Source organism: Aspergillus melleus, assembly GCF_016097325.1.
Source record: "Aspergillus melleus strain CBS 546.65 chromosome Unknown contig2, whole genome shotgun sequence".
Classification (NCBI taxonomy): Eukaryota; Fungi; Ascomycota; class Eurotiomycetes; order Eurotiales; family Aspergillaceae; genus Aspergillus; species Aspergillus melleus.
In genome coordinates this window covers 2010283-2023261 of record NW_025763371.1, presented here as the reverse complement: position 1 = coordinate 2023261, position 12979 = coordinate 2010283, and the positions used below count along the sequence as shown (strand labels likewise).

Genomic DNA, 12979 nt, shown 5'->3' with positions numbered 1-12979 from the left:
AAGTGTCACGAATCCTCAACGCAAAGGATCTCGACACAAACCAACCTGTTTTCCCTGGACCAGAATAACCTTGTTCTTTACACTCCTCCCCTCCTGTCAGTCGCCTTCTCCACAAAGACTCTTGTTGATGTGATTAGCGGGGTCCCTGATGGCCATGGCATTGGAGTGATCGAATATCTCGAGCCTATCGAGGCCAGGAACGAGGAAGCGCTCGTGCTACGCTCGTGCTAATTGCCGAGCCAACTCTGGGGAAGGAATAAGGTAGTTCTAGAACCAGTGTTCCAAAGCCTTATCACTTTCGTCTTCCTCGGCTGCCATTCAACTACTATACTGGCTAGTCAAGCGCATGCACGGCCGGACGGGACTCGCTTCCTACGCAAGGGCTCAGGGCCGTAATTCGTTCAATTTGGATCAATTTCATGAGTCTGTCCCTTGACGCAATTTCAGATACACACCGAATTTTCTTCTATCCGTGACTGCATGTGGAGGGTCGGACGCCCATACCGATTCATTGATCCTAGTTTTTACTATGGTATATTGACTTTGATTGGACATGCCTTACTTGATTTGTCAAATGATCATCGATGTAGGGTTCTATTCCGACTTATAAACCGACAAGAAGGTTCTTGGTGTTCAGCGGACAACAGAAAAGAAAGATGCTTGAAGCCAATAGTCAAGCCACTGGACTCCTGTGACTGGAAGGTCTTAAGGTTCCTTCTTGCAAGAGCTTCCTCTTCCTGACATCCATTTATCCCCCACATTAGCGGTGTGTTATGTCCACTGCTAGCGCTGACAAGAGTTGTGCCAGAGACAGATCCCATACCGACCGTGCACATTGATTTGGTGCTCATGTACTACGGGACCTGCAGGTGAAAGAGGGTACATACCCCGCACTATGTACCTTTCTTTAACATAAAATCCTATAAGCAGTATCTTCACCGTCAAGTCGGCAGCCGGGGATGTGTCTGGTAGGCCCTGTTGACACGTAACAACCAATGCAAGCTGCCCACCGTACACACGAACGATGCAATGGCCACACATGGAGCATAATAATGGCCTGTTCGTATTGAAAAGCTGCAAACGAACTCTCTAACTAATGCTTCTAGATATCAGATGTATTGGCGGCGTTGGGTCTCGGCACAGGTTATTAGCAATGCGTTATTAAATGCATAGTGCAGTACCAAGACTTCAAAAGCCTGTTCTAGGTTTTTGTTTCCATGAAGCCCCAAACGAGTGGACCTGGTGTGAGTTCTCTTGACTTCTCTTGCTCAAGTCTCTCTTTTAAAACAGTTTTTTTTTTTTTTTTTTTTTTTTTTTGGGGGGGGGGGGGGGACATCAGTGCCTCTTAACCCTCGCATAACACAATGTGTATGCTACCAGAGAAAACTATGTCATTCATTGTGCAGAGCGATTGCTGGGTGCTATGATTGCATCTCCCCCATGGGGAAATAACTTGAAGCCAGCAAATATCAAGCCCATTCTTTGTGGGTTTCGACTCTTGTTTTAGGATGACTAGATCGTGGAAGCAGGGAGGCTACTGAACATGACCAGTCTCTACTAATCTTTACTGGAAGAGGCTGATACTCTTGTGCAAGCCGCGCCTAACCAAGTGGGGTATTAGCCAACAGAGCCAATAAGGAGCGAGTCTACCAGCGAGGACATCTGTAGCCTCATTTCATTCCCATCGGAGTTTGGATACCTTCGGTAACGACTCTGATCCTGGTCTGTCTACCTAGTGAAAAACTCCACAATCACCTCAAGGCACATAGACCCGTTCCTTGCCAAATAAAAGCACGCATAATTCACAGTAACGTCTTCTCAAGCCGAAGCATCCCTCCCGTACTTTCGAGGCGCCCAGAAACAGTAAATTAGGTCTAAAAGTAGATTTAAAGTTGCATTAGTCCGAACCCACCCGCCCCACCCGCGGCAAGATAATCTAAGCTTTGCAAACCGCCGAGATATTGTCTCACTTTTTGACTGGGAAAGTTGGCGAAAGAAATCGGGTTTTGGATTGACGAGATCAGGCTCATACTTGCTAATCATGCTGCTCTCAAGTACATGCTCAGCATGGACATATTCAGTCAAATGAACTTCTGGAGGCTATATCGACGAAATTGCGCATCACTCTTGTTTTAGAGTCTGAAACGTTGATAATTTGATTTTTCAGGGGACTGGGGGATGCTGCTTGCTCCCTTTGATTATGTCTATATTAACAATATAGATGCTAAGAGATACGTATATAGCAACAATTGAGAGCGTAACAGAAACCACATGAACCAAGAAAACATGAACAATAGATTAGGGATATCATGCTGCGAATTGCTTGCTGCTTGTTGGCGTAAAAACGGGACCCAAGCGAAATCTATAGAACAAGGTGTTTCATAAAATGTTCCTGCCCGGGCTTATACAAATGCTATGTCGCTTTTCACACTGCTGTTTATGTCCCTAGAAAGTCCTCGCTGACGATTCGCATCGCTTTCCGCTAGTCGAATTAAGCTTGCTCGGCGTCCTTTGCTGTCGAAAGGAACAGATGACGCGGACGGACTTTTGCGGAATGGATTCGTGGATTTACCAGCCGGCTGGTTCTGTAGATTCGAATTGGATCGCGGAAAATCGGGCTGCGTTGTTTGAGTCTGTGGTTCCTCAACGAGAGGATTGGTGGCTGTCATAAGGCCCGGCTCGGCCCGTCGCCCACTCTTCATGCTAAGTTCACTGAAGAATCGAGGCAGCGGCGTGATCGCCTCGGAGTATTTCTGTGCTAAGCTAGACTGACTTGGCCCCTTTCCAATGGGTGCTAAGGGCCGAATGTTCAAAGACTCCTCGGATAACGATTCGAGGTAAGCTGATTGTCGATTGTCATCGGTGTATATGGATGCGGACATGGCCGTTGACCACGGGCGATCGTAGATGGATCGCCTGTAGTCTTCACCGTAGTTGGAGCTGTCGATTGTGTCGGTCCGGCTGGCTGTGCTTCGTGCCCTCTCTAGAGCGCGCAGACCGGAGGACGTTCGGCGACTGAGCTGACCGGAGAACAGTGGATTAGATGAGTTTCGATATTTTGCCCGGCTGTGTACAAACGCCTCTAATGAGTCGGAATCCGCTGTATTTGTATTGTCAGGTTCCACAGTCCGCAAACTTATTCGTTTTGGGTATTCCGCGCTTTCGCGCGCCCGTGGGGGAGGCCGAGGAAACAAAGGCGCAAGGTTCCCAACACCGCTCTCGTCACTTTGAAGGGATGCACGAGTGTTCTGCCATGAGACCCGGACAACGCCATGGCCCGGAGGCCCGAAACCGCCTGCTCCATGCCCAGCGCCGCTGAGTCTCAGGGGCAGCCCTGAAGCGATCGACGAGATTCCACTGGAACGCTTCGAATATCTTCGGGAACGAGACGACTGCGCCGAGTGTCGTTTCAGTGACCTTCTTGGCTGGATTGATCTGAGGGGCTCTCGGCGGCGGGTGCTACTGGTTCGCACGCGCCTGGGTGGGCTGTTCTGGAAAGACAGGCGCTTCGGCTGCGGAGGTGCATTCTCATTTGGTGCGTCTTCTCGTGATACAGAGGCTTTGATAGGGGCAAAGTCCCATTCGATGGTAGGATTTGCATCGTCGTCTTCTCTCACGAGCGATTCGTTCTTTCGTTCGATGGAACGAAAAGGGCTTGTATTCCACAAGGGTCCCAGTTCCAATCTTGGCGGCCTCGATGACGGCGAGGGACTCCTGGCTATTCGCGGTGGACTGCCCTGCGCTGTGTCCTCAAAAGGTTGGCAGTGTGGCAAATTCGATGTGTTTGGGCCGGTTGGCGGAAGTTTTTCTTGAGTATCATACCCATCTTCTGGTGTCGCCGCTCTACGCTTACGACGCCAGCAGCAGAAGAGGATCAACAGACTCGTGACGACCACAAAGGGGACGACCACAGCGATGGCAATGATCCCCGCCTTTTTTCCATGAATACCGCCACCGCCACCATTTGAATCGGCGGTGCTGGATTCATGTGAATTATCGTCTTCCACAGTTTTGATAATCAAGTCCCGAGTATCCTTTGCAGACCCCTCGCTGGCCGTGAGCCGAACCGATGATTCATCCGGGTTGAGATCGGAAGGCACCTGTCCATAAAGGGTTTTGTTGTCGGGATTGTAGTGGAGCCATGGCAAGTCTCGTCCAATGTCCACGTCCAGTTGCACTGAGTCGTTTCTGAGAACTGTATTGTCAAAGACAAAGGTAAAATAGTGGCCGATGACTGCCTCACAGTCCTTCACATGGCGAAAGAACTGCGAGTATTGCAGACTGACGAGAAGCTTGGCTTCATCCTGGTACTTGTCCGTGACAGATATTGTAACATTCTCATCACTCCCATCGATAGGGGGGGTGCCGCTGAGTGACATGGATTTTTTGTCCAGTTTAACCCAGTCCGGCGAGTCAATGTCAATACCGGTTAGATCGGCAGGCACCACTTTGCGTCCATCCAAAGTTAGGGTCTCTTCAAAGCGAGGACTGGTGAACTCTTTCCCCCGACTGACAAAGAAGGTTTGCGCACTCTCTTTGAATGTCAGTATGTGTGGACTGACGGTCATGTCGAAACTAGCCGTAGCTGCGCCAAAGCCAGCCACATCCGAGGCGACGAGGTTAAAGCTGAACGTTTGGGGTCCAATATTGGGGGCGACACCAGAGAACCGGAGGTTGGACTGATCAAATCCAACCCATGACGGCAGAGGAACATTCTCCGGCGACGTTCCATAATATACAGTCGAGGGTCGCGTATTGACGAAGGTGTCGGAATCAAAAGATATCGAAAACGAGTCGCCCGAGTGTATGAGGATGGTCGAGGGTGCGGACGTGGCTCCGATGCTTTCAAGTTGGGGTAGCAGTGGTTTTCCTGGCTTAGGGCCTTCATCTTTCGTAACAATCAAGGTCACCTCCATGTTTGCGGAGTCTGACCCATCTGACGCCACAAGATTGAACTTTGGGTGACCCTCATCCTCCTCTTTAGGGGTGCCCGAGAGGGTACGGCTTTTGCTATCGACATGGAGCCATGAGGGGGCGTTTGAGAGCGAATATTCCGTGTTCGAATCGACACCGCCGAAGGTACCTTGAGAGAAAGTGAATTTGAACGGCTGCGCAACTCTGGCCACGGGAGGTAGCTGCGCATTCACGGGATAATCTGTCACCAGCGTCGCATCCACGACCAGCAAGATACTGAGGACTAATAGTCCCCAAAGTGCCATATCTTCGAACTGACCACCGTCTTGGGCTGACTTGTTGATAACGCCCGCTAAATGCCAGTATACTCTAACAAACCATTTGACTGTAGAGAGTATGGTCTTCTGGGCAACACTGGTTGGAGAGGGTGCAGGAGGTTGAGTCGAAGAGAGTATGAATAATGTTTCAAGGATGTGGGATCATCCTTAGGAAGAAGACCGCCGTGCTAAGATCCTGGGGCCTGCGCGCTCAAGGGTCGTTGGACCCAGGAGAGGCGCGAAATGTAAAACCCCTTCAACCGAGCCATACCAGGATATGCTCGACATCACGGAAATATGGACCGGTGTCAGCGAAGATGAATGCCGGCGCGATAGAGGTTCACGTTGCGAAATGCATGCCCCTGCAAGGGATGTTTCGCGCAGGAGCCAAGGAACGCGAGCCAAACCTCCAACCCAGCCCAAACTAAAAATCCTGCCCCTCAGATAGCATAGGAGCGGTTGACAGGGGAGGATCGTCCCCTGTCACAGGTCTGCCCTTGCACAGGAGAGGTCCCGGGTATCTAAGGAGACGCGCAGGACGGGCAGGACGGGCAGGAGTGGCTCGAAACCCTTCAACATTACATTCAAGCGTCAAGATCCAGCACCATCTTGATCCCTGTACGCCCAGGCGCGTAGTAGTCAGGAATCACTTCCCGTTCTTCGAAGCCAGTGCGAGAGTACAGGGACCGGGCGGGATCCCTAGCCTTGTCTACCCATAATTGGATGTATTGGCAACCCTCCTTTTGTAGACGGCACCGAATGTACTCCATTAACTGCATCCCCACGCCTTGTCGGCGATATGACTCCACCACACAAACCTTGTGCAGTAAAGCTACTCCTTTCTGCCTAACATAGACAGCATACGCGATCACAGACGAGGTTGCTCCAGGCGTTGCTCTTGTTGCATACAAGACCCTCGTGTTCGGCTTCTTCCTCCATAGTTCCTGGCCGAACCCAAAAGCCTCATTGGCGGGGAAGGTCTTCTTCTCGGCGCGCGAAATCTGGGTAAGAATCTCGAATGCCTGATCCCTGCTTAGGGAATGAATGTCGGATATTTTTAACTCGGCCTGCATTCTTGCAACCCCTCCAAGATCCACATTCATGACCGTTCGAGGGCCGGGGATAACGATCAGACCAATGGGTCTAGAGAACCAGGGATGAAAATTCAAGGTTGATTCACGGTCAATCTGAGATTTGAACAGCAAAGACCAATGGGCGTAAACAATAAGTAGGATGGAGTAGAAAATCAAAATAATTACGGAGTACGAATACTGCATAAAAAAAAGTTGAGGAAAGGCACGTGATCCTGTCCCTGTAAATACATGTAAGTAACATTGATACCCGCCGCCGTATTCCAAAAATACCATACCGCCCGTATTGTGTCACTCCGAAGTACTGGACGGTAAGGCAGGTATGTTCTTCCCTTAGGCCCTTTCCCCTTCCCTTTCCCCTTCCTCTTCCCTCTCTCGACCAGTTGAAGAAACTCCACTGAAATTCCCAATATCAAGTTGGGGCTCTGAAAACCCAACCTTATTGTTCCCCGCTACATCTTAAAATGCCGTCGCAATCCGATGACAAGCGTCAGGCCGCCCGCGAGGTCGTCGACATTCTTCACGAGATCTCAACCCTCCTTGTATGTTGATCGATCTGTCATTCTTAGTCGAGGCATTGTGTCCCAGAATGAAACATGAATGGTACAGTGAGGCTGATGCTCCTTGAATGCGGCTAGAATACGCACCTAGACAGAACAGAACTTTCGCTGTGTGTCTCTCTCATCGAGAATGGAGTAAACCCTGATGCCCTGGCGGTAGGTTGCCTGATGATCTACAGTAGAACAGGACCAAACTAATGCAATGACCTCTGCTCTGCAGACTGTGATCAAAGATCTCCGGAAAGAAGCTACGGCGGCTTACCCTAACGACCAGAGTCTGCCCGAGTGATGAATTGAGCGGGCCTTGTTTGTTAGTTTCTTTTGTTCGTCTATTGTGTTTTATAGTTCCAAGGATACCCAACCTTAGCTTCCACGTGTAGGTAAGAAATCAGATTGCATGGCAAATGGGCGTACGCGTACACGTCACGGATAAAATTAACTAAACTACCCTTGAACCCTTTCATGCCTCCCGTGCGGCAGTCTCTGGTATCATCAACATTGTCTTTTGCAAAACAACAAATAACGAGATAAATCAAGATGCAAATGCAGTGGTACAGAACAGGGCCTCTCATGGTTTCCCCGCGTTGTCCGCCTTCTGGCTATCTTTCGATGAAGACCCAAGCTCGCCGGACATTGCCTCGGCCGTATCCTTCTTTATGCGATCGGTCTCGTCTGCGGCCTGCGGATTCTTAGCCTTCGTGTCCTTCTCATCTTCGCTGTCGCCTAGGCTAAACGGATCGTGGTCCCCGACGGGAGATGGTTCCACTGTCGAGAGCGGCTGCCACTTGCTAGGCTTTCCTCCCGTAGAGCTGCGCTTGGCGGGTTCGGACGCGTCATAAATGTTACCAATTTCGGTGGGCGGGCCTTCTTGGAAGGACACCTTGCGCCTGTCGGGGGAAGGCGAGGAGGACTTGTAAAGGTTGGAGTTCGCGAGAGGTCGGGGGGGTTGCGCAGGCGGAGCTAGACCCAAGATTAGCTGAGTGTAAAAGTATGCGCCTTGGGGAGGAAACAATCAAACCTTCAGAGTCTCTCAATTCAAGCGCAGAAAAGTCATCACTCAAGACTTGAGGATCAGCGTCGTAACGTTCGCGGTCGCCGCTGCGACGACCAAGATCCCCGCTTCGCCTCGGTCGATTGTAACCTTCATTGCCGTAGCCCTGGCTCGATTGACCACCTTCCTCTTCTTCGCCGTCAAGCCGCTTTTTCACGGTTTGAAACCACGAGCTGACTTTGGTCTGGGTGTCCAAGAATCCCTTGCGGATGTTTTCGCGGATCACGGGGAGGTCATCTTTTTACAGAGGAAGCCTGTTAGTATTTCGGAGGTAACGGCAAAGTACGAATACATACCATCAAAGAAGCTATATTCCCTTTCATCCGAGTGATCGCTACCCCTTCGGGGGCGCTCATGGGGAGGGACACCCTCCCACTGGGATTGCTGTGCGCGGCGGTTGTAGTGTTCGGCAAGCTGACGAGCATACAGTTCATCTGATTCTAGTTGTCTTTGGGCTGCAGTTGGACGAGGAGGTTTGGGGGGAGCAGCCACTTCCTCCGCACTTGGGTCGGTCATGCCTAGGGGTGTGAAGTTAGTAAACGTGCGATCCCCACTCCTTTAACATGCAGGACCCCACGAACCTAGAAGAGCATGGAAAGCCCGCTCGACATCGAAATTGCTTGCCGTCAACACTGCCTTGACAACAGATGCATCAACCGAGGGGAAAGCTTCTTTGAGAGTGTTTTCTGCCTGCTGCCGAGGGCTCAATGGGCGCGGCGGTTTTGGCGGGGCAGCTTCCGTCGCATTCGGCTGCGTTGTCGCTGAAGGAGGGACCGAAGTAACGCCAGACTCCTGGGGCTCATCATCGAAATCCAAAGGACGTGCCGTAGTAGGGGACTCGGGTTTCGGGCTGAGTGGCCCAGTGGGGGGCTTGATAGTGGACTGCAGTTAAATGAGCGGAGGCTTGAAGACACGGGTAAGATAGGAGAGGAGACCAACAGTCTTGTCTTCTTCAGACATTTTGACGCTGCTAGGAAGGATGTTCAGAGGGAAGATTCGGTCAGAGTGAAGGCCAAGCTGGTTTGGTTCTGCCGACACTGGAATAATGGATGCGACGGCAAAAGAATGAGACCACAAGGCAGAAAGCAATCAGAACGTTGTCATTGGAAGCTCCGAACATCAGCCACACTTGGGCGACGCCGATGCGCAGTGACGTTAAGCCACGTGACTATACGTGCTGACATAATCCCGTGCATGTCGTGCATGTGAGGATTCCTACGAACTACGGAGTATCTAACTCCTCCTCTGGCGCAGACTTGACGCCTTTACCTTCTAGATCCACGTTCTCCACGCCCTTCCTTGAGCCCGAGGCTGTGGCTTTGAGTACAGAGAGCTTCTTTGAACCCAACATGTCTCACAGGAGCCCGTCAATCAACACCTGGATCTAGACTTTGATTGTGTTTGGTGACCGCAAATGGCGTCCGAACTGGAGCTTTCCTCAACTTTCATTCCAGCGCTGTACAAGCCTGCGGCGCTGTTGCCCATAGCAAGGCATAGGCAAAGCTTACTCTATCTTGTAGAGACTTACCCGGTCACCATTGTCGTGGGGCAAACTGGTTGCGGTAAAACGACGCAGTTGCCTCAGTATCTCGACCAAGCAGGATGGTGCGCCGATGGGAAAACCATAGCAGTGACGCAGGTGAGTCTCAAAACACGTTGCAGCAATCTCCCAGGGAGAAAGGCTAAAGTGACTCCAGCCGCGCCGGGTGGCTGCCACCACAGTGGCAACGCGAGTAGCGGAAGAAATGCGCTGCAAAGTGGGCGAGGATGTGGGATACTCAATTCGTTTCGAAGACCTAACCTCCGCTTCTACGAGAATCAAGTTCCTAACGGATGGGATGCTACTTAGGGAGGCCCTTGTAGACCCTCTTCTATCACGATACTCCGTAATCATGGTGGATGAAGCCCACGAAAGGTCACTTAGCACAGATATCCTTCTGGGGATTCTCAAAAAGATTATGAAGCGTCGTCCTGAGCTCAGAATTGTGGTTAGCAGTGCAACACTGCAGGCTGAGGACTTCCTACGGTTCTTCGCCGGCGATGAATCCACTGATGACGACGGGTGGGTTCAAACTAGGGGAAACGTGGGACGGATCATTAGCCTGGAGGGTCGGATGTATCCTGTGGATATCCTTTATCTTGAGTCGCCCGCGGAAGAGTATGTTGAAAGAGCGGTTAAGACCGTTTTTGACATACATCTACAGGAAGGAGACGGCGATATTCTTGTGTTTCTGACAGGCCGAGAGGAGATCGACACCACCGTGCAATTAATTTCTGAGCGCGCTGCATCTTTGCATCCAAAGGCCCAAGGAATTCTTGCCCTTCCCCTTTACTCCGGTCTCACGACAGACCAACAAATGTATGTTTTCGAGCCGGCGCCGGAGAACACGCGCAAGGTGATCGTATCCACGAACATTGCCGAAGCATCTGTCACCATTGACGGCATTGTATACGTCGTCGACTGTGGATTCGCCAAATTAAGGGCGTATAACCCAAACTCCGGGATTGAGACGTTAACGGCAGTACCGATTTCGAAGGCAGCAGGGGTTCAGCGTGCCGGCCGAGCAGGTAGAACGAAACCTGGGAAATGCTTCCGACTCTACACTCAGCAGGCGTACGAAGCCCTTTCGGAGGCGACCGTCCCCGAAATTCAACGATCAAACCTTGCGCCAGTCATAATGCAGCTCAAAGCTCTCGGTATAGACAACATAGTGCGGTTCGACTTTTTAACGCCGCCTCCTGCCGAGCTTGTGATTCGTGCGTTTGAGCTACTGTACTCTCTTGGAACAGTGGATGATTATGCCAAGCTCACAAAACCTTTGGGCATGCGTATGGCTGAACTGGCAGTCGATCCAATGATGGCCAAGGTTCTCCTTTCTGCGCAGTCCTTCAATTGCTTGAGTGAGATCCTTTCCATCGCAGCGATGGTCAGCCTCCAGGGATCAGTTTGGGTGCAACATGAGGGGGACAGAAAATCAGCCGAGAGCACTCGCCGGAAGTTCGCCGTTGAAGAAGGCGACCATCTGACGTATCTCAATGTATACCAGGCGTTCGTTACAGTTGGCAAAAAGGATTCCAAATGGTGTCGGGACAATCTCTTGAACTATCGATCCTTGCTACGGGCTGTGAGCATCAGAGCTCAGCTAAAGCGTTATCTCGAGCGGTTTGGCATTCAGGTTGACGAGACCCTTTCTTCGTCTCGTTCCAAGCAGCCTAGCCTAGCTAATCCCTCCGAATCCCTTCGGAGATGTCTCACGACCGGTTACTTCGCCCACGCCGCCAAGATGCAGCCCGATGGAACGTTCAAGACCGTCAGCGGAGGTCTCACACTGCATGCTCACCCCACTTCACTGATGTTTGTATGTATTTCTCTCGTCCTTGCCACTTGATGCTCGGCTCTTACTAACTTGGTGTCGTCAGAATCGGAAAGCAGACTGGGTGATCTTCCACGAGATATTGCAAACGGGAGAGAAGACCTTCATCCGGGATATCACCAAGATCGAAAAAGGATACCTTGTTGAATATGCGCCCAACTATTATAAAGTTCAATGATGGGTTCGGCCGCGCCTCGTTTCAACGGATAGGCTGTCTGCCTCGCTGAGGAGGGCAAGTAATAGATCATATACCCTATGAGGACGGAATAATGAATCGACGGTGTACAGTACCTGGTAGAAATCATTCAGCCCTATAGAGTACGGCGTAGTAAGACCATTGACGTCATACGACGGCTTTGTTTTCGACACTTCGGAGCGGAAGAAGATCCGCCTTTTGTCACATGTCGATTTCCGAGCGGAACAAACACACCTTTTGTTTTCTTTACAACCAGATCACCTTCTTCCAATCTCGAGATGTCTGGGAATCACCATCATCACGATCATGGCGGGCATTGCCACGGGGAAGACGGACATGATCATTCTAACGACATTACCCCCGCTATTCAGTCCCTCCTGTACTCGCAGATCCAGTTCGATTCTATCACGACGTTGAACGGTATGAAGATATATGATTAGACGCGACCTCCTTGCTTTCTGCTCTTGGATCGAGGTGTGTCCTGACGTGGGGTTATAGAGGCTGTTCCAAACTCCGGGGCTGCGATCGCCCAGAAGACGTGGGCGGAAAGACTGAACGACCAACCCGAACTTGAAAGCGATGCGGACGAGCAACTGCTTATGTATATCCCGTATGTTTTGCCCTTCCTGCTGCGTTTGTAGGAGTCTCATCGTCTTCGTTGTTGATCTTTTTCTCATCTTCCACGTACCCCGCCACGTGCCCCTCCACCCCGCCGTAAAAACACCCGATCTTTGCTGATTTTCTATATTTCCAGGTTTACCGGACAAGTCAAGGTTCATTCACTCCTTCTTTATACCGCGCCGACCCTATCCGTTCCCAAAACCCTGAAACTTTTCAAGAACCGGGATGATCTGGATTTTGCAACGGCCTCGGAGCTCACGCCCACTCAAACAATTGAGGTTCCACAGCCGGTTCCGGGAGCAGATATCTTCGAGTTGCCCTTGAATCGTGCACACTGGAATACCACCACCTCCATCACCTTGTTTTTTGAAGACAACTGGAGCGATGGGGAGGAAGAGGTCACCAAAGTTGGATACATCGGTTTCAAGGGTCAGTTCATGGCACTGAATCGGGAGCCGGTCAATTTCCTCTACGAAGCAGCTGCCAACCCCGGTGATCACAAGGCAATCCAGGGGGTGAACGATGTAGGAGGCAGAGTCATGCCGGGCCAGTGAGGCTACTTAGGACCATCATGCATTCTGACGAATATGTGCAACGAGAAATATGACTTTACTGTTGTTCGTGTAACAAACATCCTAATAGAGGATTTATGTCAATGGTAAGGGTGAGTACACCGATGTACACGCAAGCTAAGCGAAAAATTCCCTAGCAAAAGCCAAGAAAAGGAAATAAGAAAGAAGCCAAAAAAAGAAAACGAACCGAAGAGAAAGGCGGGGAATATCAATGTGACGACGCTCAAAGTCTAACTGCGAGTTGATAAAATGGGTTTCCCTCGTCATCTTAACTTTCAATATA

The 12979-nt window shown here is 50.8% G+C and overlaps 6 protein-coding genes across 7 annotated transcripts; 3 read left to right on the top strand and 3 right to left on the bottom strand.

Annotated features, from left to right (window-relative positions):
- Positions 1 to 1954: 1954 nt before the first annotated feature.
- Positions 1955 to 5219, bottom strand: AXL2 (putative transmembrane glycoprotein; the record flags this gene model as incomplete). Its single annotated transcript, XM_046085125.1, has 1 exon — positions 1955 to 5219. The coding sequence occupies one exon, from the start codon at positions 5217 to 5219 to the stop codon at positions 2403 to 2405; it is 2817 nt and encodes a 938-aa protein (XP_045941088.1). The 3' UTR covers positions 1955 to 2402.
- A 596-nt stretch (positions 5220 to 5815) lies between these two features.
- LDX57_003475 (GNAT family N-acetyltransferase) lies at positions 5816 to 6304 on the bottom strand (the record flags this gene model as incomplete). The annotated part of the gene is made up of 1 exon (XM_046085124.1): positions 5816 to 6304. The coding sequence occupies one exon, from the start codon at positions 6302 to 6304 to the stop codon at positions 5816 to 5818; it is 489 nt and encodes a 162-aa protein (XP_045941087.1).
- A 482-nt stretch (positions 6305 to 6786) lies between these two features.
- Positions 6787 to 7171, top strand: LDX57_003474 (mitotic-spindle organizing protein 1; the record flags this gene model as incomplete). Its single annotated transcript, XM_046085123.1, has 3 exons — positions 6787 to 6864; positions 6961 to 7038; positions 7103 to 7171. 3 exons carry the CDS (start codon positions 6787 to 6789, stop codon positions 7169 to 7171), a joined length of 225 nt encoding a protein of 74 aa, XP_045941086.1.
- A 279-nt stretch (positions 7172 to 7450) lies between these two features.
- Positions 7451 to 8893, bottom strand: CUE5 (CUE domain-containing protein; the record flags this gene model as incomplete). Its single annotated transcript, XM_046085122.1, has 5 exons — positions 7451 to 7842; positions 7901 to 8170; positions 8230 to 8451; positions 8515 to 8815; positions 8873 to 8893. The coding sequence occupies 5 exons, from the start codon at positions 8891 to 8893 to the stop codon at positions 7451 to 7453; spliced, it is 1206 nt and encodes a 401-aa protein (XP_045941085.1).
- Positions 8894 to 9062: 169 nt separating this feature from the next.
- LDX57_003472 lies at positions 9063 to 11704 on the top strand. 2 transcript variants are annotated; one of them, XM_046085120.1, is made up of 3 exons: positions 9063 to 9572; positions 9631 to 11292; positions 11354 to 11704. In XM_046085120.1, the coding sequence occupies exons 1-3, from the start codon at positions 9348 to 9350 to the stop codon at positions 11483 to 11485; spliced, it is 2019 nt and encodes a 672-aa protein (XP_045941083.1). In that variant the 5' UTR covers positions 9063 to 9347; the 3' UTR covers positions 11486 to 11704. The 2 variants fall into 2 exon arrangements, with proteins under 2 accessions (XP_045941083.1, XP_045941084.1); XM_046085121.1 differs by having other exon boundaries at positions 9063 to 11292.
- A 77-nt stretch (positions 11705 to 11781) lies between these two features.
- Positions 11782 to 12678, top strand: LDX57_003471 (PITH domain-containing protein; the record flags this gene model as incomplete). The annotated part of the gene is made up of 3 exons (XM_046085119.1): positions 11782 to 11923; positions 12002 to 12113; positions 12258 to 12678. 3 exons carry the CDS (start codon positions 11782 to 11784, stop codon positions 12676 to 12678), a joined length of 675 nt encoding a protein of 224 aa, XP_045941082.1.
- Between the last annotated feature and the right edge of the window lie 301 nt (positions 12679 to 12979).

What these genes read in the sequence shown, in the direction of transcription:
- LDX57_003472 (XM_046085120.1), top strand. Translation starts at nt 9,348, where the DNA reads ATGGCGTCCGAACTGGAGCTTTCCTCAACTTTCATTCCAGCGCTGTAC. An exon ending in AAACCATAGCAGTGACGCAG is followed by an intron (nt 9,573 to 9,630) that starts GTGAGTCTCAAA and finishes AAGTGACTCCAG; the next exon opens with CCGCGCCGGGTGGCTGCCAC. An exon ending in ACCCCACTTCACTGATGTTT is followed by an intron (nt 11,293 to 11,353) that starts GTATGTATTTCT and finishes TGGTGTCGTCAG; the next exon opens with AATCGGAAAGCAGACTGGGT.